The sequence below is a fragment of the Camponotus vicinus genome, unplaced genomic scaffold (genome assembly GCF_025532165.1).
Source record: "Camponotus vicinus isolate PSW18456_S1 unplaced genomic scaffold, iyCamVici1.0 SCAF_13, whole genome shotgun sequence".
In the NCBI taxonomy this organism is placed as follows: domain Eukaryota; kingdom Metazoa; phylum Arthropoda; class Insecta; order Hymenoptera; family Formicidae; genus Camponotus; species Camponotus vicinus.
The window spans coordinates 15005001-15032552 of record NW_028141949.1 but is presented as its reverse complement, the minus strand read 5'-3'; the positions used below and the strand labels follow the sequence as shown (position 1 = coordinate 15032552).

Genomic DNA, 27552 nt, shown 5'->3' with positions numbered 1-27552 from the left:
GAGATACCTATATCACACATTTATAAGCTGAAGATTACTGCATTTAACAAATTTCTGATTCCTTGCTATTATTTTTAGCTACAGTGTTCGGTGGTACACTGCGTCTGTACAAGTACAGAAAATGATACTATTTCTTTTGCAAAGAGGTAGCAAAACTGTAACTCTGAATTTTGCCGGAGTATTTTCATTATCCCTCGAGTTTTTCGCCACGGTAAAAGTTATTAATTATGCATAATATAACATGCAACATATTATTACATGGTTATTATTACGCGACACCAAAGTTACACAAGATATATTCTATTCCAGCTAATGAAAGCATCATTATCCTACTTTACTGTTATATATTCCATGCAGGAGTAACGTAAAAAATAAATCATATGATTGTACGTACGATTTGTAAGAAAATGCAATGTTAAAGTTAGAGAGATTATAATGTCTGTTCGTTTAAATTGTATCGTGAGTGCTTTAAAGCGAGAAGAGAATGAGAAATATATAGCATTATTTAATTTTTACATGTTAAATAATTTATATCATTGTAACACATGAACTATATATTTTTCACCATAAAATAAAGCTTTAATAATTAGCCAAAACAGTAATTTTAATAATCACGTTTAAATATCTTTTATACAAATATACGTATAGATTTGAATTTTCGAATTTTGCACCAATTAAATAATATATCTTGTAAAAAATTTTAATTATATTTTCTGTCGATGATGAAATTATTTAAACAATTGAATGAATTATAATTTATTGTAATTTAATTTCTAGTAATTATTGAGACTCATTTTTTACATTACGCGATAAGAGATAAACGTACGTGTATATTTAACACAACTTTAATACAATTTTGAAAATTTTTAAAAATTACTTACCACAATTGTATCCACATTGACTTCTACATTGACATTTGCATTATTTTATTGGAGAGGAAACTATGTAACTAATATCTCGATAAGTATAAGACGACAATCTTCTATAGAAGGAAACATTCCGCACGAATGTGTACAATCGAATGAAATGCATAAAACTCTTTACGCTGAGAAAGATCAAGTACGCTTGCGCAGCCTTCGATCAACAAATTGTCTCAAGAATATTTTTCTGTGGGAGATAAATTTGCAGTAATTTTTCCGTCGAGACATTAAATGTATCGATCGCATAATCATTCCGTTTCTCCAGTAGACATCAAATTGCGGTATTTCGATTATACAATTATGTTTTATCTGCCATCTTACATTGCCGCTTATCCTAAATTAAACAATTTACGGTAGAATTTACATAGGAAGAAAGAAATTTTATAAGACTTTATTTTTTATTGATCTCTCCAGAAAAGAGAATTCCGGAGTTCCGCCGAACTTTTCGCCGTCAAACGTATCTTGATTTTTGCACAGTGATGATCTCTATACAAACTCAGCATTTTACCTTTCATCGAATTTTTCTGCTCGCGGTTGGCTTATGGCCTTATCAGCAATCAAAGCTCGTTCAATTTCAGTTAGTCTTGTTTTTTAGTATTCTAATTAGCTTTATCATATTCCAGGTACGTCTATATTTTCACGATCATAGTCTTTTATAATTATATTACTCTTATTTATGATTATTGCAATATGATACATATATTTATTATTAATGATATTAAATATATATTAGATACATACATATGTAATACAACAAATAAAATTTGACAATACAACGATCTAATATATATATATTTTTTTTTTACTACAATAAGAATCTTTTTATTATTTATGTTATAAATCATAATATATATGAAAATAGCTGATTATTATATATATATATATATATATATATATATATATATATATATATATATATATATATATATATATATTAGCAATATATATAATTAATTAAATAAAGGATATTATTTTCATTATTTTATTATTTTTTAAATAATTTTTTATTGATTGTAGCTTACAGTATTTATATCTACAGAATGCACATCTGATCTTGTTATCAAAGTTCTCTCTATCGTATTATTGATTATTATGTATACAATTGAATATAATTCGTTCCGAATGAATACTCAAGCTGTAAGTTAATTTTTTTATTGTTTTTCACCTAATAATAAAACATCGTGATAAAGATGAACAAGTCACAACAGTCCTTAATCAAAATTTATAACGAGGCAAATGCCAAAGTTTTATTCATGTAATAGGTAAGATATTTATTGGAGCAACTTCAGCACACCTGTAACGAGCTGAGAGACGAGAATGAAATCGCTATCATGCAAAGATATGGGAATAACGCGAAACATAATGTGGCTATGCTTTTGTGTAAGATATAGTATTTCTTGACATTTTATACATGTCGCAAATGAAAAAGATTATCATGATAAAAATCACAGTAAAAATTAAATTAATGATAAATATTAAATTAATCTGATTAACCACTTTGCTATCTAATTTAAATTAACATAAACATTTGAGATGCTATATTTATATTGTAATATTTCTTTATTAGAATGTAGAAATATAATTAAAAAATATATTCAAAATATGATTATAAGAATTTATATTGATGAATGAATAGAATGCTAATATTTGTTTCACAATAATAATTTTAATTATTACATTTCAATAAAAAAATCATGTTGGAAAAATTTTTATATTTGTTTTGCAAAAATAAATATGTTATATTTATTCTACAGAAATATCGTATAGGGAAATGGTTGTTAAGATAATGACATTAAAAATTTACATAACATGATATTTCGAAAGATTGAAAAACAACAATTTATATATCTTTATTTTAAAAATATTTTTAGGGTGTTACATTTGTATAGCAGTTATTGTAACTTTACTACCCATTTTGCCGCGTGTTCTTGGTTTTGTTCTGCACATAAACGCAACACATCCACGCGTGATGCAACAGCTTATACCTAAATATCTTATTGACCAAAAAAGATATATCTATTTAATTTTGATGTACATGGGCGCAGCCATTTTAATAGGAGGGACAGCACTAGTTGGAATAGGAATGATGCTTCTATCATATTTCGAACATGCCTGTGGAATGTTTAGAGTCGCCAGGTGAAGCATCAAATATAGAAAATAATTTAAAAGTTTTGAATAAGACTTTAAGAACTTTATTTGTATATTTAGTGTCATATTTATATTTATTGTCTAAAATAAATTTATATATCTTATGACAGCAAAATCATTTTTGTAATAAATTGAAGTAAATAAATTAATATATAGATCAACAGATAACTTTTTTGTTATTAAAATAGAGAAATTCTTTGTTTGTAAAATTATGATTTTGCTGCTACTTAAAACAAAATGATTAATATTTAATAAATGCATTTTATTAATGTAATAAAATTATTTCTGTTTTATGAATCAAATGAAAGTCAATTTATCTTTATGAAGTAGGGGTATTACTCGTTTTTCACATTTGAAAACAAAAATCAAAATTCTGGATATCCTCCAAATCACAATTTGATATTCAATTCGTTATGCAGTATAATAGTAAATTAATATTTTTAATAAATTTTGTTTATTTGATAACTGACAAAAATTATTACAATAATTAAATATATATAAATATATTGTCAGAAAATTGTTATCCTTTATGTATAAACGAGACTCACTTAATAAAAAGAAAGAAATTACTTATGTAGTTATCGTATCGAGAAAGCAATGACAATAATGATGCCGATGAATTCTAGTCTAGCGAACCAAATTATAATTTGTAAAGAAATAATTCATGCCGTAAATATTCATCGTAAAGCTATCGAGTTAGTATATTCTTATATTTTATAATTATAATATATATATATATATATATATATATATATGTATAATGTTTTTATGTGTATCATACGATTATATTATATATTTTTTAAGGTATTCTTCATTTTTATTGAACAGCTTCCGAGAATCACATATTCTTGTGATACTAGTTGATGTGATTTGCTTGACCCTTAATCTTTATGCAGTAAGTTTTTTCTCATTATAAAATTTATTTATGTACGAAGTGTATTTCATATTACAGGATATCAGGGTTGAAAAACATATTTTCTAATCTCGTTTATGTAAAACGTTAAACTATAAAATATATATAAAGATGCATCATTGTATTGTAGATTGCTGTGAATGCGTCGCATAGTGGCGATACTGAACAATTATTATTACACTTTTTAATTGCAATAATCTTATTTATATATTTGTTTACGGTCAATTATTTCGGACAACTAATTACAGACCACAATGATCACATATTTTGCACCGCGTAAGAGAGATACTGCTTACATAAATAAATATATATGATAATTTTTTACGAATTATTACAAAGATAAAACTTGAGATACCTATATCACACATTTATAAGCTGAAGATTACTGCATTTAACAAATTTCTGATTCCTTGCTATTATTTTTAGCTACAGTGTTCGGTGGTACACTGCGTCTGTACAAGTACAGAAAATGATACTATTTCTTTTGCAAAGAGGTAGCAAAACTGTAACTCTGAATTTTGCCGGAGTATTTTCATTATCCCTCGAGTTTTTCGCCACGGTAAAAGTTATTAATTATGCATAATATAACATGCAACATATTATTACATGGTTATTATTACGCGACACCAAAGTTACACAAGATATATTCTATTCCAGCTAATGAAAGCATCATTATCCTACTTTACTGTTATATATTCCATGCAGGAGTAACGTAAAAAATAAATCATATGATTGTACGTACGATTTGTAAGAAAATGCAATGTTAAAGTTAGAGAGATTATAATGTCTGTTCGTTTAAATTGTATCGTGAGTGCTTTAAAGCGAGAAGAGAATGAGAAATATATAGCATTATTTAATTTTTACATGTTAAATAATTTATATCATTGTAACACATGAACTATATATTTTTTACCATAAAATAAAGCTTTAATAATTAGCCAAAACAGTAATTTTAATAATCACGTTTAAATATCTTTTATACAAATATACGTATAGATTTGAATTTTCGAATTTTGCACCAATTAAATAATATATCTTGTAAAAAATTTTAATTATATTTTCTGTCGATGATGAAATTATTTAAACAATTGAATGAATTATAATTTATTGTAATTTAATTTCTAGTAATTATTGAGACTCATTTTTTACATTACGCGATAAGAGATAAACGTACGTGTATATTTAACACAACTTTAATACAATTTTGAAAATTTTTAAAAATTACTTACCACAATTGTATCCACATTGACTTCTACATTGACATTTGCATTATTTTATTGGAGAGGAAACTATGTAACTAATATCTCGATAAGTATAAGACGACAATCTTCTATAGAAGGAAACATTCCGCACGAATGTGTACAATCGAATGAAATGCATAAAACTCTTTACGCTGAGAAAGATCAAGTACGCTTGCGCAGCCTTCGATCAACAAATTGTCTCAAGAATATTTTTCTGTGGGAGATAAATTTGCAGTAATTTTTCCGTCGAGACATTAAATGTATCGATCGCATAATCATTCCGTTTCTCCAGTAGACATCAAATTGCGGTATTTCGATTATACAATTATGTTTTATCTGCCATCTTACATTGCCGCTTATCCTAAATTAAACAATTTACGGTAGAATTTACATAGGAAGAAAGAAATTTTATAAGACTTTATTTTTTATTGATCTCTCCAGAAAAGAGAATTCCGGAGTTCCGCCGAACTTTTCGCCGTCAAACGTATCTTGACTTTTGCACAGTGATGATCTCTATACAAACTCAGCATTTTACCTTTCATCGAATTTTTCTGCTCGCGGTTGGCTTATGGCCTTATCAGCAATCAAAGCTCGTTCAATTTCAGTTAGTTTTGTTTTTTAGTATTCTAATTAGCTTTATCATATTCCAGGTATGTCTATATTCTCACAATCATAATCTTTTATAATTATATTACTCTTGTTTAGGATTATTCCAATATGATATATTTATTATTAATAATATTAAACGTATTAGATACATACATACGTAATACAACAAATAAAATTTGAAAATAGCTGATTATTATATATTAGCAATATAATCAATGAAATAAAAAATATTTTTTTCGTTATTCTATTATTTTTTAAATAATTATTATATATTAACAATATAATTAATTAAATGAAGAATATCTTTTTCATTATTTTATTAGTTTTCAAATAATTTTTTATTGATTATAGCTTACAGTATTTATATCTGCAGAATACACTTCTGATCTTGCTATCAAAATTCTCTCTGTCGTATTATTGCTTATTATGTATACAATTGAATATAATTCGTTCCGAATGAATACTCAAGCTGTAAGTTAATTTTTTTTATTGTTTTCACCTAATAATAAAATATCGTGATAAAGATGAACAAGTTACAACAGTCCTTATTAAAATTTATAACGAGGCAAATGCCAAAGCATTATTCATGTAATAGGTAAGATATTTATTGGAGCAACTTCAGCACATTTATAACGAGCTGAGAGACGAGAATGAAATCGCTATCATGCAAAGATATGGGAATAACGCAAAACGTTATGTAGCTATACTTTTATGTAAGATAGTATTTTTTGACATTTTATATATATCAAATGAAATTAAGCATATGAAAATAGATTATCATGATAAAAATCACGATAGAAATTAAATTAATGGTAAATATTATAAATTGATCTGATTAACCACTTTGCTATCTAATTTAAATACAGGAGATGCTATATTTATATTATAATATTTCTTTATTAGAATGTAGAAATATATTTAAAAAATATATTCAAAATATGATTATAAGAATTTATATTGGTGAATGAATAGAAAGCTAATATTTGTTTCACAATAATAATTTTAATTATTACATTTCAATAAAAAAATCATGTTGAAAAAATTTTAATATTTGTTTTGCAAAAATGAATATTTTATAATTATGAAAAATATCGCATAGGGAAGTGGTTGCTAAGATAATGACATTAGAAATTTACATGATATTTCAAAAGATTGAAAAACAACAATTTATATATCTACATTTAAAAAATATTTTTAGCCCTTTACATTTGTATCTCAGTTATTGTAACTTTACTGCCAATTTTGCCGCGTGTTCTTGGTTTTGTTGTGCACATAAACGCAACACATCCACGCGTAATGCAACAGCTTATACCTAAATATTTTATTGACCAAAAGAGATATATCTATTTAATTCTAATGTACATGGGTGCAGCCCTTTTAATAGGAGCGACAGCACTAGTTGGAATTGCAATGATGCTTCTATCATATTTCGAACATGCCTGTGGAATGTTTAGAGTTGCCAGGTGAAGCATTAAATATAGAAAATAATTTAAAACTTTTGAATAAGATTTTAAGAACTTTGTGTGTATATTTAGTGTCATATTTATATATTTATTGTCTAAAATAAATAAACTATTTATTTGTCTAAAAAAATTATTATAATAAATTATTTATTTTAGCCAATAAATATATAAATATGACACTAAATATATTTATTGTCTAAAATAAATAAATAAATTTATATATCTCTGACAAACAGCAAAATTTTCTTCTAATAAATTATTTAAGTAGTAAACTAATGTAGTGCAACAGATAACTTTTTTGTTATTAAAATAGAGAAGTTCTTAGTTTGTAAAATTATGACTTTGCTGTTAGAACAAAATGATTAATATTTAATAAATATATTTTATTACTGTAATAAAATTATTTCTGTTTTTTATAAATGAAATGAAAGTCAATTTACCTCTATGAAGTTGGGGTTTGCTCGTTTTTCACATTTAAAAACAAAAATCAAAATTCTGGATATCCTTCAAATCATAATTTGATATTAAATTCGTTATGCAGTATAGTAAATTAATATTTTTAATAAATTTGGTTTATTTAATAACTGACAGAAATTATTAAATATATTGTCAGAAGATTATTATCCTTTATGTACAAACGAGGCTCACTTAATAAAAAGAAAGAAATTATTTATGCAGTTATCGCATCGAGAAAGCAATGATAATAACGATGCCGATGAATTCTAGTCTAGCGAACCAAATTATAATTTGTAAAGAAATAATTCATGCCGTAGATATTCATCGTAAAGCTATCGAGTTAGTATTTTTATATTTTATAATTTTATATATTTTATATATATAATTTTATAATTTTATATATATATATATATAATGTTTTCATATGTATCATACGATTATATTATATATTCCTTTTTAAGGTTCTCCTTATTTTTATTGAGCAGCTTCCGCGAATCACATATTCTTGTGATACTAGTTGGTGTGATTTGCTTGACCCTTAATCTTTACGCAGTAAGTTTTTCTACGTTATAAAATTCACTTAAGTACGAACTGTATTTTATATTGCATGATATCAGGGTTGAAAAACATATTTTCTAATCTTTTTATATAAAATGATCTATAAAATATATATAAAGATGCGTCATTGTATTGTAGATTGCTGTGAATGTGTCACATGGTGGCGATACTGAACAATTATTATTACACTTCCTAATTGCAGTAGTCTTACTTATATATTTGTTTATGGTTAATTATTTCGGACAAAAAATTACAGACCACAACGATCGTGTATTTTACACCGCGTAAGAGAGATGCTGCTTACATGAATAATTATATATTATATGATAATTTTTTATGAATTTTAACAAAGATAAAACTTGATATATATATTTCACACATTCATAGGTTGAAGATTACTGCATTTAATAAATTTTTAACTCCTTGCCATTATTTCTAGCTACAATGTTCGGTGGTACACTGCGTCTGTACAGGTACAGAAACTGATACTATTTCTTTTGCAAAGAGGTAGCAAAACTGTAACTCTGAATTTTGCCGGAGTATTTTCACTATCCATCAAGCTTTTCGCCACGGTAAAAGTTATTAATTATGCATAATATAACATATAACATTATATAGTTATATCATATAGTTAATACTCGACACGGAAGTTACACAAGATATATTCTATTCCAGCTAATAAAAGCATCATTATCCTACTTTACTGTTATATATTCCATGCAGGAATAGCGTCTAAAATAAATCATACGATTGTATGTACGATTTGTAAGAAAATGCAACGTTAAAGTTACGTGAGATTATAATGTTTGTTCGTTTAAATTGTATCGCGAGTGTTATCTTTAAAGAGAAGAGAATGAGAAATATATAGCATTATTTAATTTTTATATGTTAAATAATTTATATTATTGTAACACATGAACATATATATTTTTCACAATAAAATAAAGTTTTAATATTATATAATCACGTTTAAATATTTTTTATACACACAAATATACGTATAGATTTAAATTTTCGAATCTTGCACCAATTAAATAATATACGTAATAATATAAAAATTTTAATTTTATTTTCCGTCGATGATGAAATTATTAAAACAATTGAAAGAATTATAACATTATTGTAATTTAATTTCTAGTAATTATTGAGACTCATTTTTTACATTACGCGATAAGAGATAAACGTACGTGTATATTTAACACAACTTTAATACAATTTTGAAAATTTTTGAAAATTACTTACCACAATTGTATTCACACTGACTTCTACATTGACATTTGCATTATTTTATTGGAGAGGAAACTATGTAACTAATATCTCGATAAGTATAAGACGACAATCTTCTATAGAAGGAAACATTCCGCACGAATGTGTACAATCGAATGAAATGCATAAAACTCTTTACGCTGAGAAAGATCAAGTACGCTTGCGCAGCCTTCGATCAACAAATTGTCTCAAGAATATTTTTCTGTGGGAGATAAATTTGCAGTAATTTTTCCGTCGAGACATTAAATGTATCGATCGCATAATCATTCCGTTTCTCCAGTAGACATCAAATTGTGGTATTTCGATTATACAATTATGGTTTATCTTCCACCTTACATTGCCGCTTATCCTAAATTAAACAATTTACGATAGAATTTACATAGGAAGAAAGAAATTTTATAAGACTTTATTTTCTATTGATCTCTTCAGAGAAGGGAATTGCGGAGCTTCGCCGAACTTTTCGCCGTCAAACATCTTTATTTTTACACAGTGATGATTTCTATACAAACTCGTCATTTTACTTTCCATCGAATTTTTCTGCTCGCGGTTGGATTATGGCCTTATCAGCAATCAAGGCTCGTTCAATTTCAGTTAGTCTTGTTTTTTAGTATTCTAATTAGCTTTATCATATTCCAGGTATGTCTATATTCTCATAATCGTAGTTTTTTATAATTATATTACTCTTATTTATGATTATTCCAATATGATGCATATATATGATACATTTTATTATTAATAATATTAAATATATTAGATACATATTAGATACATACAACGAATAAAAGTTGATAATATATAGATCTAAAATTATATATACATATATATATATATATATATATATATATATATATATATATATTGTGTGTGTGTGTGTATATATATATATATATTTCTTTTTTTCTATTATAATAAGAATCTTTTTATTATTTATTTGTTATAAAGCATAATGTATATGAAAATAGCTGATTATTATATATATATATATATATATATATATATATATATATATATTAACAATATAATTAATTAAATAAAAAATATCTTTTTCATTATTTCATTATTTTTTAAATAATTTTTTATTGATTGTAGCTTACAGTATTTATATCTACAGGATGCACTTCTGATCTTGTTATCAAAGTTCTCTCTATCGCATTATTGCTTATTATGTATGCAATTGAATATAATTCATTCCGAATGAATACTCAAGCTGTAAGTTAATTTTTTGTTTTTCACCTTTTAATAAAACATCGTGATAAAGATGAACAAATCACAACAGTCCTTAATCAAAATTTATAACGAGGCAAATGCCAAAGTATTATTGATGTAATAGGTAAGGTATTTATTGGAGCAACTTCAGCACATTTATAACGAGCTGGGAGACGAGAATGAAATCGCTATCATGCAAAGATATGAGAATAACGCGAAACGTTATGTGACTATACTTTTGTGTAAGATAATATTTCTTGATATTTTATACATATCGCAAATAAAAATAAATTATCATGATAAAAATCACAGTAAAAATTAAATTAATGATAAATATTAAATTAATCTGATTAACCACTTTGCTATCTAATTTAAATTAAATTAATTAAAATTTGAGATGTTATATTTATATTATAATATTTCTTTATTACAATGTAGAAATATAATTAAAAAATATATTCAAAATATCATCATAAGAATTTATATAAGAATTTATATTGAAGGATGAATTGAATGCTAATATTTGTTTCAATAATGCACCTAATTTTAATTATTACATTTCAATAAAAAAATCATGGAAAAATTTTAATATTTGTTTTGCAAAAATAAATATTTTATATTTGTTATGCAAAAATATCGCATAGGGAAGTGGTTGCTAAGATAATGACATTAGAAATTTACATGATAATTCGAAAGATTAAAAAACAAATAATTTATATATCTACTTTTTAAAAATATTTTTAGCGCTTTACATTTGCATCTCAGTTATTGTAATTTCATTGCCAATTTTGCCGCGCATTCTTGGTTTTGTTCTGCACATAAATGTGACACATCCACGCGTGATGCAACAGCTTATACCTAAATATTTTATTGACCAAAAGAGACATGTCTATTTAATTCTGATGTACATGGATGCAGCCCTTTTAATAGGAGCGACAGCACTAGTTGGAATTGCAATGATGTTTCTATCATATTTAGAACATGCCTGTGGAATGTTTAGAGTCGCCAGGTAAAGCATGAAATATAGAAAATAATTTAAAAGTTTTGAATAAGATTTTAAGAACTTTATGCGCATATTTAGTGCCATATTTATATTTATTGTCTAAAAGAAATTTGTATATCTTATGACAGCAAAATCATTTTCATAATAAATTGTTGAAGTAAATAAATTGATAGAACAACAGATAAATTTTGATAGCAAAATAGAAAAGTTATTTGTTTGTAAAATTATGACTTTGCTGTTAAGTCGAAATGATTAGTATTTAATAAATGCATTTTACTAATGTAATAAAATCATTTCTATTTTATGGATGAAATGGAAGTCAATGTATCTGTATGAAGTTGGCGGACTCCTCTTTTTTTCATATTTGAAAACAAAAATCTATATATATATATATATATATAAACATTGTCAGACAATTTTTATCCTTTATGTATAAACGAGGTTCACTTAATAAAAAGAAAGAAATTATTTATGCAGTTATCGCATCGAGAAGGCACTGACAATAACGATGACGACGAATTCTAGCCTAGCGAGTGAAATTACAATTTATAAAGAAATAATTCATGCCATAGATATTCATCGTAAAGCTATTGAGTTAGTATTCTTATATTTTATAATTATAAAATATATATATATATATATATATATATATATATATATATAATGTTTTTATATGTATCATACGATTATATATTCTTTTTTAAGGTACTCTTTATTTTTATTCAACAGCTTCCGAGAATCACATATTCTTGTGATAGTAGTTGGTGTGATTTGCTTGACCCTTAATCTTTATGCAGTAAGTTTTTTCACATTATAAAATTTATTTATGTACAAACTGTATTTTATATTGCAGGATATCAGTGTTGAGAAACATATTTTCTAATCTCTTTATATAAAATGATATATAAAATATATATAAAGATGCATCATTGTATTGTAGATTGCTGTGAATGTGTCACATGGTGGCGATACTGAACAATTATTATTACACTTTCTAATTGCAGTAGTCTTATTTATATATTTGTTTACGGCCAATTATTTCGGACAAGAAATTACAGATCACAATGATCACATATATTGCACCGCGTAAGAGAGATACTGTTTACATAAATAAATATGCATGATAATTTTTTACGAATTATTACAAAGATAAAACTTGAGATACTTATTTCACACATTCATAGGCTGAAGATTACTGCATTTAACAAATTTTTTATTCCTTGCCATTATTTCTAGTTACAGTGTTCGGTGGTACGCTGCGTCTGTACAAGTACAGAAACTGATACTATTTCTTTTGCAAAGAGGTAGCAAAACTGTAACTCTGAATTTTGGCGGAGTATTTTCATTATCCCTCGAGTTTTTCGCCGCGGTAAAAGTTATTAATTATGCATAATATAACATACAACATATTATTACATGGTTAATACGCGACACCAAAGTTACACAAGATATATTCTATTTCAGCTTATAAAGACATCATTATCCTACTTTACTGTTATATATTCTATGCAGGAGTAACGTAAAAAATAAATGCTATGATTGTACGTACGATTTGTAAGAAAATGCAATGTTAAAGTTATCTGAGATTATAATGTTTATTCGTTTAAATTGTATCGCGAGTGTTATCTTTAAAATAAGAAGAGAATGAGAAATATGTAGCATTATTTAATTTTTACATGTTAAATAATTTATATTGTTGTAATACACGCATATATTTTTCACAATAAAATAAAATTTTAATATAACGTTTAAATAACTTTTATACACATAAATATATATATATGAATTTTCGAATTTTGTATCAATTAAATAACATACGTCGTAAAAAATGTTAATTTTATTTTCTGTCGATGATGAAATTATTTAAACTATTGAAAGAATTATAATTTTATTGTTATTTAATTTCTGATAATCATTGACTCATTTTTTATATTACGCGGTAAGAGATAAACATATATATATATATATATATATATATATATGTTTATCTCTTATCGCGTGTATATATATATATATATATATATATATATATATATATATATATATATACACACATATATTTTAAGACAACTTTGAAAACTTTTGAAAATTACTTACTACATTGTATCCATTTTCACGTTTACATTGATATTTGCATTTATGTCTTGCTTTTCATTGGAGACGAAACTATGTAACTAATATCTCGATAAGTATAAGACGACAATCTTGTCAAGAAACATATCGCACGAATGTGTACAATCGAATGAAACGCACAAATCTCCTTGCGCTGAAAAATACTAAGTACGCTTGCGCAGACTTCGAGCAACAAATTGTCTGAGGAATGTATTTCTGTGGGAGATAAATTTGCAGTAATTTTTCCGTCGAGACATGTATCGATCGCATAATCGCTCCGTTTCTCTCCCTAGTAGAAATTGCAAGTATTTCGATTATACGGTTACGTTTGCATTACCGCTTTATATATTTGCACTACCGCTTGTATTATCGTTTCCTGAATTAGGCAATTTAGAATTTACACAAAAAGACAGAAACTTTATTTTATTGATCTCTTTGGAGAAGGGGAGTTTCGCCGATCTTCTTGCTATCATACCTGTTTCGACTCTTGTAAAGTGATGATCTGTATAGAGACTCATTTTACTTTCCAACGGATTATTTTGCTTGTGGTTGGTTTATGGCCTTATCACCGATCAAGACTCGTCCAATTTCAATTAAACTTGTGTTTCGGTCTTCTGATAAGCTTTATTATATTCCAGGTATATTCATATTTATAACAATATTTATAACAAATATGATGCAGATGATATTTGTTATTAATAACATTAATGAACATATTACAATAATACGTATTTATTTATAATAATGTAAAATAATACTAATTTTTATAGTATAATAATAACAAAATAAATTTTTTTTTTATTACGATGAGAGTTATGTTTTTAACTTATTTGCTATTATGATGCTTATAAAAGCACATAAAAACATTTGATAATTATATATTACCAATATAATAATGAATTAAGAAAAGTAACTCTGTATTTTTATTTTTTTAAATAATTTTTAAATAATTTTGATTGATTGTAGCTTACAATATTTATATATGCAGAATGCACTCCTGATTTTGTCATCAAAGTTCTTTCTGTCTTACTGATGTTTATTATGTATGCAATTGAATATAACTTGTTCCGAATTAACGCTCAAGCAGTAAGTTAAAGTTTTATGGCGCTTATCTAATAATAAACGTTGTGAAAAACATTAATCCTTGTATACAAAAATCTTTTTAAAATTTACAATGAGATGAATGCCAAAGTATTGTTGATATAATAGGTGAAATATTTATTGGAGCAACTTCAACATGTATATAATCAATTAAAAGATGAAAATGAAATCGCTATTATAAAAAAATATGGAACAAATGCAAAATATTTTACGATTATGTTTATAAGTAAGATAACTTGTTGATAATTTTATATAGTCAATTGCAAAGTAAAATAAAAATTACAATTATAATAAAATTTGAAGCATAAAGTGACACAAAAGTAGTCCAAGTAACCACTTCACTATATAATATCTTTATTATTTAAATATAGTTGTATCTTATATATAAATTGTAGAGTTATAAAAGATATTTTATAATTCTATACATTTTAATTACTAACTTTTACAATTATATATTAAATATATAACTTTTAATTATATTTAATATATATAATGATTATATACGTATAATATATATATATATATATATATATATTTTTTAAATTTTAATTATTTATTTTAATTTCTGAAAAAATTTAAATGATACAGAAGTTCGAATATATCACAATCATTAACTATGCAAAAATATCAGATATAGGGAATTGGTTGCAGAATAGTGAAATTTGAAATGTAAAAACAACACATTAATATATTAAAGAAAACTAAAAAGTGATAATTCATATATTAACTTTTTGTAATATACTTATTGTTAGTGGTTTACATTTGCGCGTCAGTTACTGTTGGCTCAATTACAATTTTACCGCGCATTCTTCGTATAGTCCTGCACATAAATGTGACACAACCACGTGTGATGACACAACTCATGCCTGAATACTTTACTGACAGTGAAAGTTATTTTTACATAATCTTGTATATGGACGTAGCTTTTTTTATAGGAGCAACGACATTAGTAGGAAAAGGAATAATGTTTATATCATTGTTGAAACATATTTGTGGAATTTTTCAAATCGCTAGGTGAGATAAAATAAATATAAGAATTAAATTAAAAGAATTTATTTTAAACAAAATTTAGTATGCTTTCTATTTTTTAAATCTAAAACATATTTACGCGAGAGAAAAGAATTTTATTATGAAAACAAAATCATCGCTGCAAATAGAATATGAAAGTGATTATATGTATAATTATTTATATGTATTATATGTATAATATTTGTTTTTAAAATAAATTATTCAATATAGAGTAGAAAGTAACCTTTTGTGCATGTGGAAATAAAGAAACTTTATTTATTTGTAAAAACACAATTTTAATACTAAGACAAAATGGTTTCTATTATTTTCAACAAATGCATTTTGTTGTTGCAATAAAACTTTGTCCTTGTTTTATTGATAGAATAAGAATCAATTTGTTGGCGAAATCATTTGTAGATTATATGATATTTATTTTTAGCAAATTAATATTTTGACAAACTTTGTTTATTTTTATACAATTGATGAAATTTACTGCGACAGAATGAAACCTATTTATTATCTAGATATTATCGAAAAATCTTTTTGCTCCATATAGACGGATTAATATACATTATTAAAAAAGTAATTATGTATGCAGTTACCGCATTGAGAAGGCAATAACGGTAAAGATGACGATTAATATTGATGTAGAGAAAAAAATTGACCATAAGCATGAGATTATAATTTATAAAAAAATAATTCATGCTGTAGATATTCATCGTGAAGCTATCAAGTTAGTGTTCAAATATCGTTTATGTATATTGTAATATAATATATAATAATATTTTTTTTTAAGGTTAACCGTATTTTTATTGGACAATTTTAAAAAATCGCATCTTCTTTTGATATCAATTGATGTGATTTGTTTAAGTCTTAATCTTTATGCAGTGAGTTTTTCCCGCATCGTTAGATTTATTTTTAGATGAGCAATATCGCGCATTGCATGGTATCAGAGGATCGAAAGACATTTTTAAAATCTTATCGCTGTAAAACGATCAAATTACACGTAAAATACACGAAAAGATTGAACACAATATTGTGTTGTAGATTGCCGTGTATGCATCAAAGGCAGACAATTTTGGACAATTATTAATGCATTTTTTAATTGCAATTGTCATGTTCGTGTATTTGTTTTTCATCAATTATATCGGACAAGAAATTACAAATCACAATGATCACGTATTTTCCACCGTGTAAGAGATACTATATATGCTTACATATTTATCATCATATTAATTTGTTAAGAATTTTAATAATTAAAATGAAGCTTAAAATTAACACTTCACATACATATGCATATGTTGAATATTGCTACTGGTCTTTATTCAATTATCGATTTATTTTTTTATTTTTCTGTCCAGGTATAATATTCAATGGTATATTACATCCTTACGTGTACAGAAGCTGATACTATTTCTTTTGCAAAGGGGTAGCAAAACATTCAACCTGAATTTTGGTGGAGTAATTACATTATCTTTCGAGCTTTTTGCCACGGTAAAAGTTATCAGTTATGCATAATATATTACATGTATTATTATGGTATAGTATGCTTATAAAACACGCGGTTCGAACGAAAATTACATAAAACATATCTGATTCTAGCTGACAAAGGCATCATTATCTTACTTTACCGTTATGTATTCTATGCAAGAATAACGTATAAGATATATGAATGTATGTAGCAATTGTGCAATAAAGGAAATATATCGAAACTATTTCTTTAAATAAAATAGTATATTATAATTAATAAATTTTAAATTTTTTTTACATATCACACTCTTTGAAATGAATGTATTGTAGGATTTAAACATAAAACATTACTCAAACAAACTATGCACGAGTTAAATAATTCGTATCAAACAGTAAATTTAAATTTACTTCAAGTTAATTTGATTTTCTATGGATTGTGCACTGTATAAATAGCCTAGACAATTATAAATTCACATTTATTTAAAATCTGATAATAAATATCTATCTACTTTTTGCTACGTTACACGATATTATAATATGGGTACACTGACATGTGCTTTGTAAATATTTATGCTTTATACACGATTTTATAATTAACGAAAATTCTCGCTATAAATGCGTATCAAGCTTCTAATTTGCAATTCGCAACATGTTTTGCACTTTATCAGCTAGAACCGATATCTCAGTATTATAAAATTAACATTTTTCTTGAGAAGAACATCGCACAAATGTATACAATCGAATGAAACATATGTAACTGATGTTGAACAAGGACAAGTACGCTTGCGCGGACTTCAAGCAACAAATTGTCTCGAGAATGTTTTTCTATAGGAGATAAATTTGCGTTAAATTTTTTCTCGGTGCCCATTATATCGATCGGGTAATCGCTCCGTCACCTTTTGCGCAGAAAGCGTGAAATTACGGGTGTTTTGACTATATGATATTTTGCCTACCACCTGTGTATTATCATTTATGTTGAATTAGGCGATGTACGCTATAATTTACGCTAAGAGTCGGAAATTTTCTATAATATTCGGTTCTATATCGATCCATCGAAAGGTGAGGATACGGAACCCTTCTCGCAGTCAGACGTGCCTCGATTCTCGCAAAGTAATGCTTTGTATAAAGACTCGGCATTTTAGATTACTTCGGATACTTTTGCTCATGATTGGCTTATGGCCTTGTCAGCGATCAAGACTCGTTCGATTTCAACCTATTTTGGTTTTTAGCATTTTACTTAGTTTTATTGTAATCCAGGTATGTTTATATTTTATTCTTAATTGTGTATAAATACTAATTGTAAGTAATAATAATAAATAACATGTGAGTGTGTATAATTGTTGCAACTTTTAGATGTTATCATCGCATATTTATTGTTATGTTAATTATCAATAATTTATGATACAAATTCTATTAATAGTAATAATTATTAATTTGTTCTATTATTCCTTACATAACATTAACTGCCTTAGAAAAGCTTCTTGATTTATGTTATACATTTGCATTTAGTTAATGAAATAAAAAAAAGTAGATATAGTATTTTTTTAATAAATTTATTGATTGCAGTTTACGATATTTATCAGTGCAGAATTTACTTTTGATCTTCTCATCGATGTTCTCTCTGAAGGATCATTTTGTACTATGTATGTGATTATATATAATGCTTTTTGGTATAACTTCACTGAAATTGTAAGTTAAATGTAAATAAACGAAATAAACATAGTTGATACACGTGAATTTTTACGTATGACAATTGTTCTAAAAATTTACAATAAATTGTGTGCTGAAAAATATTATTGCTGTAATAGATGGAATATCCTCTGGAAGAACTTCAGCACATCTGTAATGAATTAAAAGATGAGAACGAAATTGCTATTATAAAGAATTATGGGGACAATCTGAATCGTTTTACTTTTATTATTACATGTAAGGCAATGTAAATACACATTCATTGATATCATATTTTTACAAAATAAAATAAAATACAATTATAATACAATATAGATCGTTTGAAATAGGTAATAATTGATCATTTCACTATTTAATATAAATATAAAATTGATCATCATATTTCTATATATGTCAGAATCATTATTCTATAAAAATGCAATAATACATATACATATAAAAAAGTATAATAACAAGTAAATGTGTAGGAAGAAAATATTTCTACAACGACGCTCTTGTAATTATAATAATTAAAACAAAGAAATAGAGAATATATAAATAATAAAAACTGGCGTCTTAATTAGTCTGCAAATACGTGCAATGTGAAATCCAAGCAGTGAAATGGTTAAAAATAATTAAATTGTAATTATAGAAATCTATTTATAAAATTATAAAATCTATTTTTTACGTATTATATCTATTTTTGCCTATATATATTTATAGTGTTCCATATGTGCAATCTAATTATTGTTTTACCATTATTTTCATTGCCAATTATGCCACGTACTTTTGGCCTTGCTCTACATATAATGTGTGTGAAGTTGGCATCTGAAGTCTCAGCATCTCACAAATAAACGTCGGATTTTGTTGCATCCAGCATAGTTCTACAGTTCCTGATAGGTTTTAACAATAGTTCCGTCGAATTAATTATAAATATTTAACTTTTAAAAAATGAGATGCCAACTTCCGAAAACATCCAACAGCATCTCATCATATTTCAAATATCTGATCACAAAGCAGTAATATTCCGCAGAGTTCTATCGCCTACGCACATTCTGTCAATAGTTCTGACGATTAAACTTCGTAGAAAATAATTTGTCATCACAAAACATATTTACGCGTACAGGGGTGAGATGCTGGTCGTAAATCACAAGTTCTGACGATTTTAATTGTTTTTTATAGTAAATTGATACTTCCTCTTTACGGTAGAAAAGAGTTCTCCATGATACAGTTAATAATTAATTTTTTAAACAATTTAGAATCAACGAGATGCCCGGCCTATACGTGTAGATATGAGATGCTATCCCTAAATCGGCAGTTCTAGCGATCTTAAATAATTTTTCTAGTAAATTAATATTCCCCCTTCACGCTTGAAAAGAGTTCTGGGCGATACAATTAGGATTTAATTTTTTTAAACAATTTAAAACCAACGAGATGCTCAGCCTATACGTATAGGTATGAGATGCTGGTCGTAAATTTTTATTTAATTTTTTTATTAATTTTTGTTTTATTACGCAAATGTATTTTGTTTTATTACGCAAATGTATTTTGTTTTATTAAATTGTTTAAAAAAATTAAATCCTAATTAAAAGAAACAAGTAAAAGAAAACACATAGTTGTTTTTAAGAAAAAATATGGAATTGTTAATTGCAAATTACATATTTTTTCTTCGAAACAACTATGTGTTTTCTTTACACCAATTGATTCCTCTCATTATTTTGTACATAAAACTATTAAGGTAAGGTAATCGAAAAATGAATATTTTACAAGATATTTTACGGTTTATGTAAAATTAAGAAATTATTTCAAGCCTCATAACTCAAAAAGTACTTAACGAAAATGTACTTAATTATAGTGTTTTGGAAAGCTCTCGAGATGAGCTACAAGAATGTACAAAAATATATAGGATGTTCCATTTAAAAAAATTGAAGTGACCTTCACGTGACCTTCAAATGACTCTTCAAGGTCAAACCAATGATACCATCTTATGGCCCCCTCGAAACCATACAACTTTTGTCTAAAACATTTTTCTCTATCTTGCTTATTTTTCGAGTTATTTGGCTGCCTAAGTTAAAATGGGTCACCCTGTATATATATTTCTTATTTTCTATTATAATAAGAATCTTTTTATTATTTATTTGTTATAAATCATAATGTATATGAAAATAGCTGATTATTATATATATATATATATATATATATATATATATATATATATATATATATATATATTAACAATATAATTAATTAAATAAAAAATATCTTTTTCATTATTTCATTATTTTTTAAATAATTTTTTATTGATTGTAGCTTACAGTATTTATATCTACAGGATGCACTTCTGATCTTGTTATCATAGTTCTCTCTATCGCACTATTGCTTATTATGTATGCAATTGAATATAATTAATTCCGAATGAATACTCAAGCTGTAAGTTAATTTTTTGTTTTTCACCTTTTAATAAAACATCGTGATAAAGATGAACAAGTCACAACAGCCCTTAATCAAAATTTATAACGAGGCAAATGCCAAAGTATTATTGATGTAATAGGTAAGGTATTTATTGGAGCAACTTCAGCACATTTATAACGAGCTGAGAGACGAGAATGAAATCGCTATCATGCAAAGATATGAGAATAACGCGAAACGTTATGTGACTATACTTTTGTGTAAGATAATATTTCTTGATATTTTATACATATCGCAAATAAAAATAAATTATCATGATAAAAATCACAGTAAAAATTAAATTAATGATAAATATTAAATTAATCTGATTAACCACTTTGCTATCTAATTTAAATTAAATTAATTAAAATTTGAGATGTTATATTTATATTATAATATTTCTTTATTACAATGTAGAAATATAATTAAAAAATATATTCAAAATATCATCATAAGAATTTATATAAGAATTTATATTGAAGGATGAATTGAATGCTAATATTTGTTTCAATAATGCACCTAATTTTAATTATTACATTTCAATAAAAAAATCATGGAAAAATTTTAATATTTGTTTTGCAAAAATAAATATTTTATATTTATTATGCAAAAATATCGCATAGGGAAGTGGTTGCTAAGATAATGACATTAGAAATTTACATGATAATTCGAAAGATTAAAAAACAAATAATTTATATATCTACTTTTTAAAAATATTTTTAGCGCTTTACATTTGCATCTCAGTTATTGTAATTTCATTGCCAATTTTGCCGCGCATTCTTGGTTTTGTTCTGCACATAAATGTGACACATCCACGCGTGATGCAACAGCTTATACCTAAATATTTTATTGACCAAAAGAGACATATCTATTTAATTCTGATGTACATGGATGCAGCCCTTTTAATAGGAGCGACAGCACTAGTTGGAATTGCAATGATGCTTCTATCATATTTAGAACATGCCTGTGGAATGTTTAGAGTCGCCAGGTAAAGCATGAAATATAGAAAATAAATAATTTAAAAGTTTTGAATAAGATTTTAAGAACTTTATGCGCATATTTAGTGCCATATTTATATTTATTGTCTAAAAGAAATTTGTATATCTTATGACAGCAAAATCATTTTCATAATAAATTATTGAAGTAAATAAATTCATAGAACAACAGATAAATTTTGATAGCAAAATAGAAAAATTATTTGTTTGTAAAATTATGACTTTGCTGTTAAGTCGAAATGATTAGTATTTAATAAATGCATTTTACTAATGTAATAAAATCATTTCTATTTTATGGATGAAATGGAAGTCAATGTATCTGTATGAAGTTGGCGGACTCCTCTTTTTTTCATATTTGAAAACAAAAATCTATATATATATATATATATATATATATATATATATATATATATATATATATATACACACATTGTCAGATAATTTTTATCCTTTATGTATAAACGAGGTTCACTTAATAAAAAGAAAGAAATTATTTATGCAGTTATCGCATCGAGAAGGCACTGACAATAACGATGACGACGGATTCTAGCCTAGCGAGTGAAATTACAATTTATAAAGAAATAATTCATGCCATAGATATTCATCGTAAAGCTATTGAGTTAGTATTCTTATATTTTATAATTATAATATATATATATTATATATATATATATATATATATATATATATATATATATATAATGTTTTTATATGTATCATACGATTATATATTTTTTTTTAAGGTACTCTTTATTTTTATCGAACAGCTTCCGAGAATCACATATTCTTGTGATAGTAGTTAGTGTGATTTGCTTGACCCTTAATCTTTATGCAGTAAGTTTTTTCACATTATAAAATTTATTTATGTACAAACTGTATCTTATATTGCAGGATATCAGTGTTGAAAAACATATTTTCTAATCTCTTTATATAAAATGATATATAAAATATATATAAAGATGCATCATTGTATTGTAGATTGCTGTGAATGTGTCACATGGTGGCGATACTGAACAATTATTATTACACTTTCTAATTGCAGTAGTCTTATTTATATATTTGTTTACGGCCAATTATTTCGGACAAGAAATTATAGATCACAATGATCACATATTTTGCACCGCGTAAGAGAGATACTGTTTACATAAATAAATATATATGATAATTTTTTACGAATTATTACAAAGATAAAACTTGAGATACTTATTTCACACATTCATAGGCTGAAGATTACTGCATTTAACAAATTTTTTATTCCTTGCCATTATTTCTAGTTACAGTGTTCGGTGGTACGCTGCGTCTGTACAAGTACAGAAACTGATACTATTTCTTTTGCAAAGAGGTAGCAAAACTGTAACTCTGAATTTTGGCGGAGTATTTTCATTATCCCTCGAGTTTTTCGCCGCGGTAAAAGTTATTAATTATGCATAATATAACATACAACATATTATTACATGGTTAATACGCGACACCAAAGTTACACAAGATATATTCTATTTCAGCTTATAAAGGCATCATTATCCTACTTTACTGTTATATATTCTATGCAGGAGTAACGTAAAAAATAAATCATATGATTGTACGTACGATTTGTAAGAAAATGCAATGTTAAAGTTATCTGAGATTATAATGTTTATTCGTTTAAATTGTATCGCGAGTGTTATCTTTAAAATGAGAAGTACGTTTAGAATGAGAAATATATAGCATTATTTAATTTTTACATGTTAAATAATTTATATTGTTGTAACACACGCATATATTTTTCACAATAAAATAAAATTTTAATATAACGTTTAAATAACTTTTATACACACAAATATATATATATGAATTTTCGAATTTTGCATCAATTAAATAACATACGTCGTAAAAAATGTTAATTTTATTTTCTGTCGATGATGAAATTATTTAAACAATTGAAAGAATTATAATTTTATTGTTATTTAATTTCTGATAATCATTGACTCATTTTTTATATTACGCGATAAGAAATAAACATATATATATATATATATACATAAACACATATATTTTAATACAACTTTGAAAACTTTTGAAAATTACTTACTACATTGTATCCATTTTCACGTTTACATTGATATTTGCATTTATGTCTTGCTTTTCATTGGAGACGGAACTATGTAACTAATATCTCGATAAGTATAAGACGACAATCTTGTCAAGAACCATATCGCACGAATGTGTACAATCGAATGAAACGCACAAATCCCCTTGCGCTGAAAAATACTAAGTACGCTTGCGCAGACTTCGAGCAACAAATTGTCTCAAGAATGTATTTCTGTGGGAGATAAATTTGCAGTAATTTTTCCGTCGAGACATGTATCGATCGCATAATCGCTCCGTTTCTCTCCCTAGTAGAAATTGCAAGTATTTCGATTATACGGTTACGTTTGCATTACCGCTTTATATATTTGCACTACCGCTTGTATTATCGTTTCCTGAATTAGGCAATTTAGAATTTACACAAAAAGACAGAAACTTTATTTTATTGATCTCTTTGGAGAAGGGGAGTTTCGCCGATCTTCTTGCTATCATACCTGTTTCGACTCTTGTAAAGTGATGATCTGTATAGAGACTCATTTTACTTTCCAACGGATTATTTTGCTTGTGGTTGGTTTATGGCCTTATCACCGATCAAGACTCGTCCAATTTCAATTAAACTTGTGTTTCGGTCTTCTGATAAGCTTTATTATATTCCAGGTATATTCATATTTATAACAATATTTATAACAAATATGATGCAGATGATATTTGTTATTAATAACATTAATGAACATATTACAATAATACGTATTTATTTATAATAATGTAAAATAATACTAATTTTTATAGTATAATAATAACATAAAATAAATTTTTTTTTTATTACGATGAGAGTTATGTTTTTAATTTATTTGCTATTATGATGCTTATGAAAGCACATAAAAACATTTGATAATTATATATTACCAATATAATAATGAAGTGAGAAAAGTAACTCTGTATTTTTATTTTTTTAAATAATTTTTAAATAATTTTGATTGATTGTAGTTTACAATATTTATATATGCAGAATGCACTCCTGATTTTGTCATCAAAGTTCTTTCTGTCTTACTGATGTTTATTATGTATGCAATTGAATATAACTCTTTCCGAATTAACGCTCAAACAGTAAGTTAAAGTTTTATGGCGCTTATCTAATAATAAACGCTGTGAAAAACATTAATCCTTGTATAAAAAAATCTTTTTAAAATTTACAATGAGATGAATGCCAAAGTATTGTTGGTATAATAGGTGAAATATTTATTGGAGCAACTTCAACATGTATATAATCAATTAAAAGATGAAAATGAAATCGCTATTATAAAAAAATATGGGACAAATGCGAAATATTTTACGATTATGTTTATGAGTAAGATAACATGTTGATAATTTTATATAGTCAATTGCAAAGTAAAATAAAAATTACAATTATAATAAAATTTGAAGCATAAAGTGACACAAAAGTAGTCCAAGTAACCACTTCACTATATAATATCTTTAATATTTAAATATAGTTGTATCTTATATATATTGTATAGTTATAAAAGATATTTTATAATTCTACATACATTTTAATTACTATCTTTTACAATTATATATTAAATATATAACTTTTAATTATATTTAATATATATTATAATTATATACGTATAATATATATATATTTTTTTTAAATTTTAATTATTTATTTTAATTTCTGAAAAAATTTAAATGATACAGAAGTTCGAATATATCACAATCATTAACTATGCAAAAATATCGGATATAGGGAATTGGTTGCAGAATAGTGAAATTTGAAATGTAAAAACAACACATTAATATATTAAAGAAAACTAAAAAGTGATAATTCATATATTAACTTTTTGTAATATACTTATTGTTAGTGATTTACATTTGTGCGTCGGTTACTGTTGGCTCAATTACAATTTTACCGCGCATTCTTCGTATAGTCCTGCACATAAATGTGACACAACCACGTGTGATGACACAACTCATGCCTGAGTACTTTACTGACAGTGAAAGTTATTTTTACATAATCTTGTATATGGACGTAGCTTTTTTTATAGGAGCAACGACATTAGTAGGAAAATTAATAATGTTTATATCATTGTTGAAACATATTTGTGGAATTTTTCAAATCGCTAGGTGAGATAAAATAAATATAAGAATTAAATTAAAAATATTTATTTTAAACAAAATTTAGTATGCTTTCTATTTTTTAAGCCTAAAACATATTTACGCGAGAGAAAAGAATTTTATTATGAAAACAAAATCATCGCTGCAAATAGAATATGAAAGTGATTATATGTATAATTATTTATATGTATTATATGTATAATATTTGTTTTTAAAATAAATTATTCAATATAGAGTAGAAAGTAATTTATTTGTAAAAACACAATTTTAATACTAAGACAAAATGGTTTCTATTATTTTCAACAAATGCATTTTGTTGTTGCAATAAAACTTTGTCCTTGTTTTATTGATAGAATAAGAATCAATTTGTTGGCGAAATCATTTGTAGATTATATGATATTTATTTTTAGCAAATTAATATTTTGAGAAACTTTGTTTATTTTTATACAATTGATGAAATTTACTGCGACAGAATGAAACCTATTTATTATCTAGATATTATCGAAAAATCTTTTTGCTCCATATAGACGGACTAATATACATTATTAAAAAAGTAATTATGTATGCAGTTACCGCATTGAGAAGGCAATAACGGTAAAGATGACGATTAATATTGATGTAGAGAAAAAAATTGACCATAAGCATGAGATTATAATTTATAAAAAAATAATTCATGCTGTAGATATTCATCGTGAAGCTATCAAGTTAGTGTTCAAATATCGTTTATGTATATTGTAATATAATATATAATAATATTTTTTTTTAAGGTTAATATTTTTATTGGACAA

The 27552-nt window shown here is 25.5% G+C and overlaps 3 protein-coding genes across 4 annotated transcripts in view; all 3 read left to right on the top strand.

The window, feature by feature from the left end:
- The window catches only part of Borcs6 (BLOC-1 related complex subunit 6), a 108779-nt gene extending 91144 nt beyond the window's left edge, over positions 1 to 17635 (top strand). Inside the window, exon 6 of one of the 2 annotated variants that reach the window (XR_014436515.1) lies at positions 17366 to 17635. The gene's annotated coding sequence lies outside the window, so the exon portion shown is untranslated. The remainder of the gene's footprint in view (positions 1 to 17365) is intronic. The other variant, XM_083087545.1, reaches the window with a different exon arrangement.
- The window catches only part of LOC145964595 (odorant receptor 43a-like), a 120692-nt gene that overhangs the window by 81843 nt on the left and 11297 nt on the right, over positions 1 to 27552 (top strand). The window lies entirely within an intron of this gene.
- On the top strand, positions 22287 to 24474 carry LOC145964594 (odorant receptor coreceptor-like). Its single transcript, XM_083087550.1, has 6 exons — positions 22287 to 22578; positions 23088 to 23204; positions 23329 to 23419; positions 23564 to 23709; positions 23860 to 23992; positions 24088 to 24474. The coding sequence occupies exons 1-6, from the start codon at positions 22412 to 22414 to the stop codon at positions 24139 to 24141; spliced, it is 708 nt and encodes a 235-aa protein (XP_082943676.1). The 5' UTR covers positions 22287 to 22411; the 3' UTR covers positions 24142 to 24474.

Excerpts from the sequence above, each read along its gene's own strand:
- LOC145964594 (XM_083087550.1), top strand. The coding sequence starts at position 22,412 with ATGCAACAGCTTATACCTAAATATTTTATTGACCAAAAGAGACATATC. Across the intron at positions 22,579-23,087 it reads GGAATGTTTAGAGTCGCCAG|TTATCGCATCGAGAAGGCAC; the intron begins GTAAAGCATGAA and ends TTATTTATGCAG. Across the intron at positions 23,993-24,087 it reads CCCTCGAGTTTTTCGCCGCG|CTTATAAAGGCATCATTATC; the intron begins GTAAAAGTTATT and ends ATTCTATTTCAG.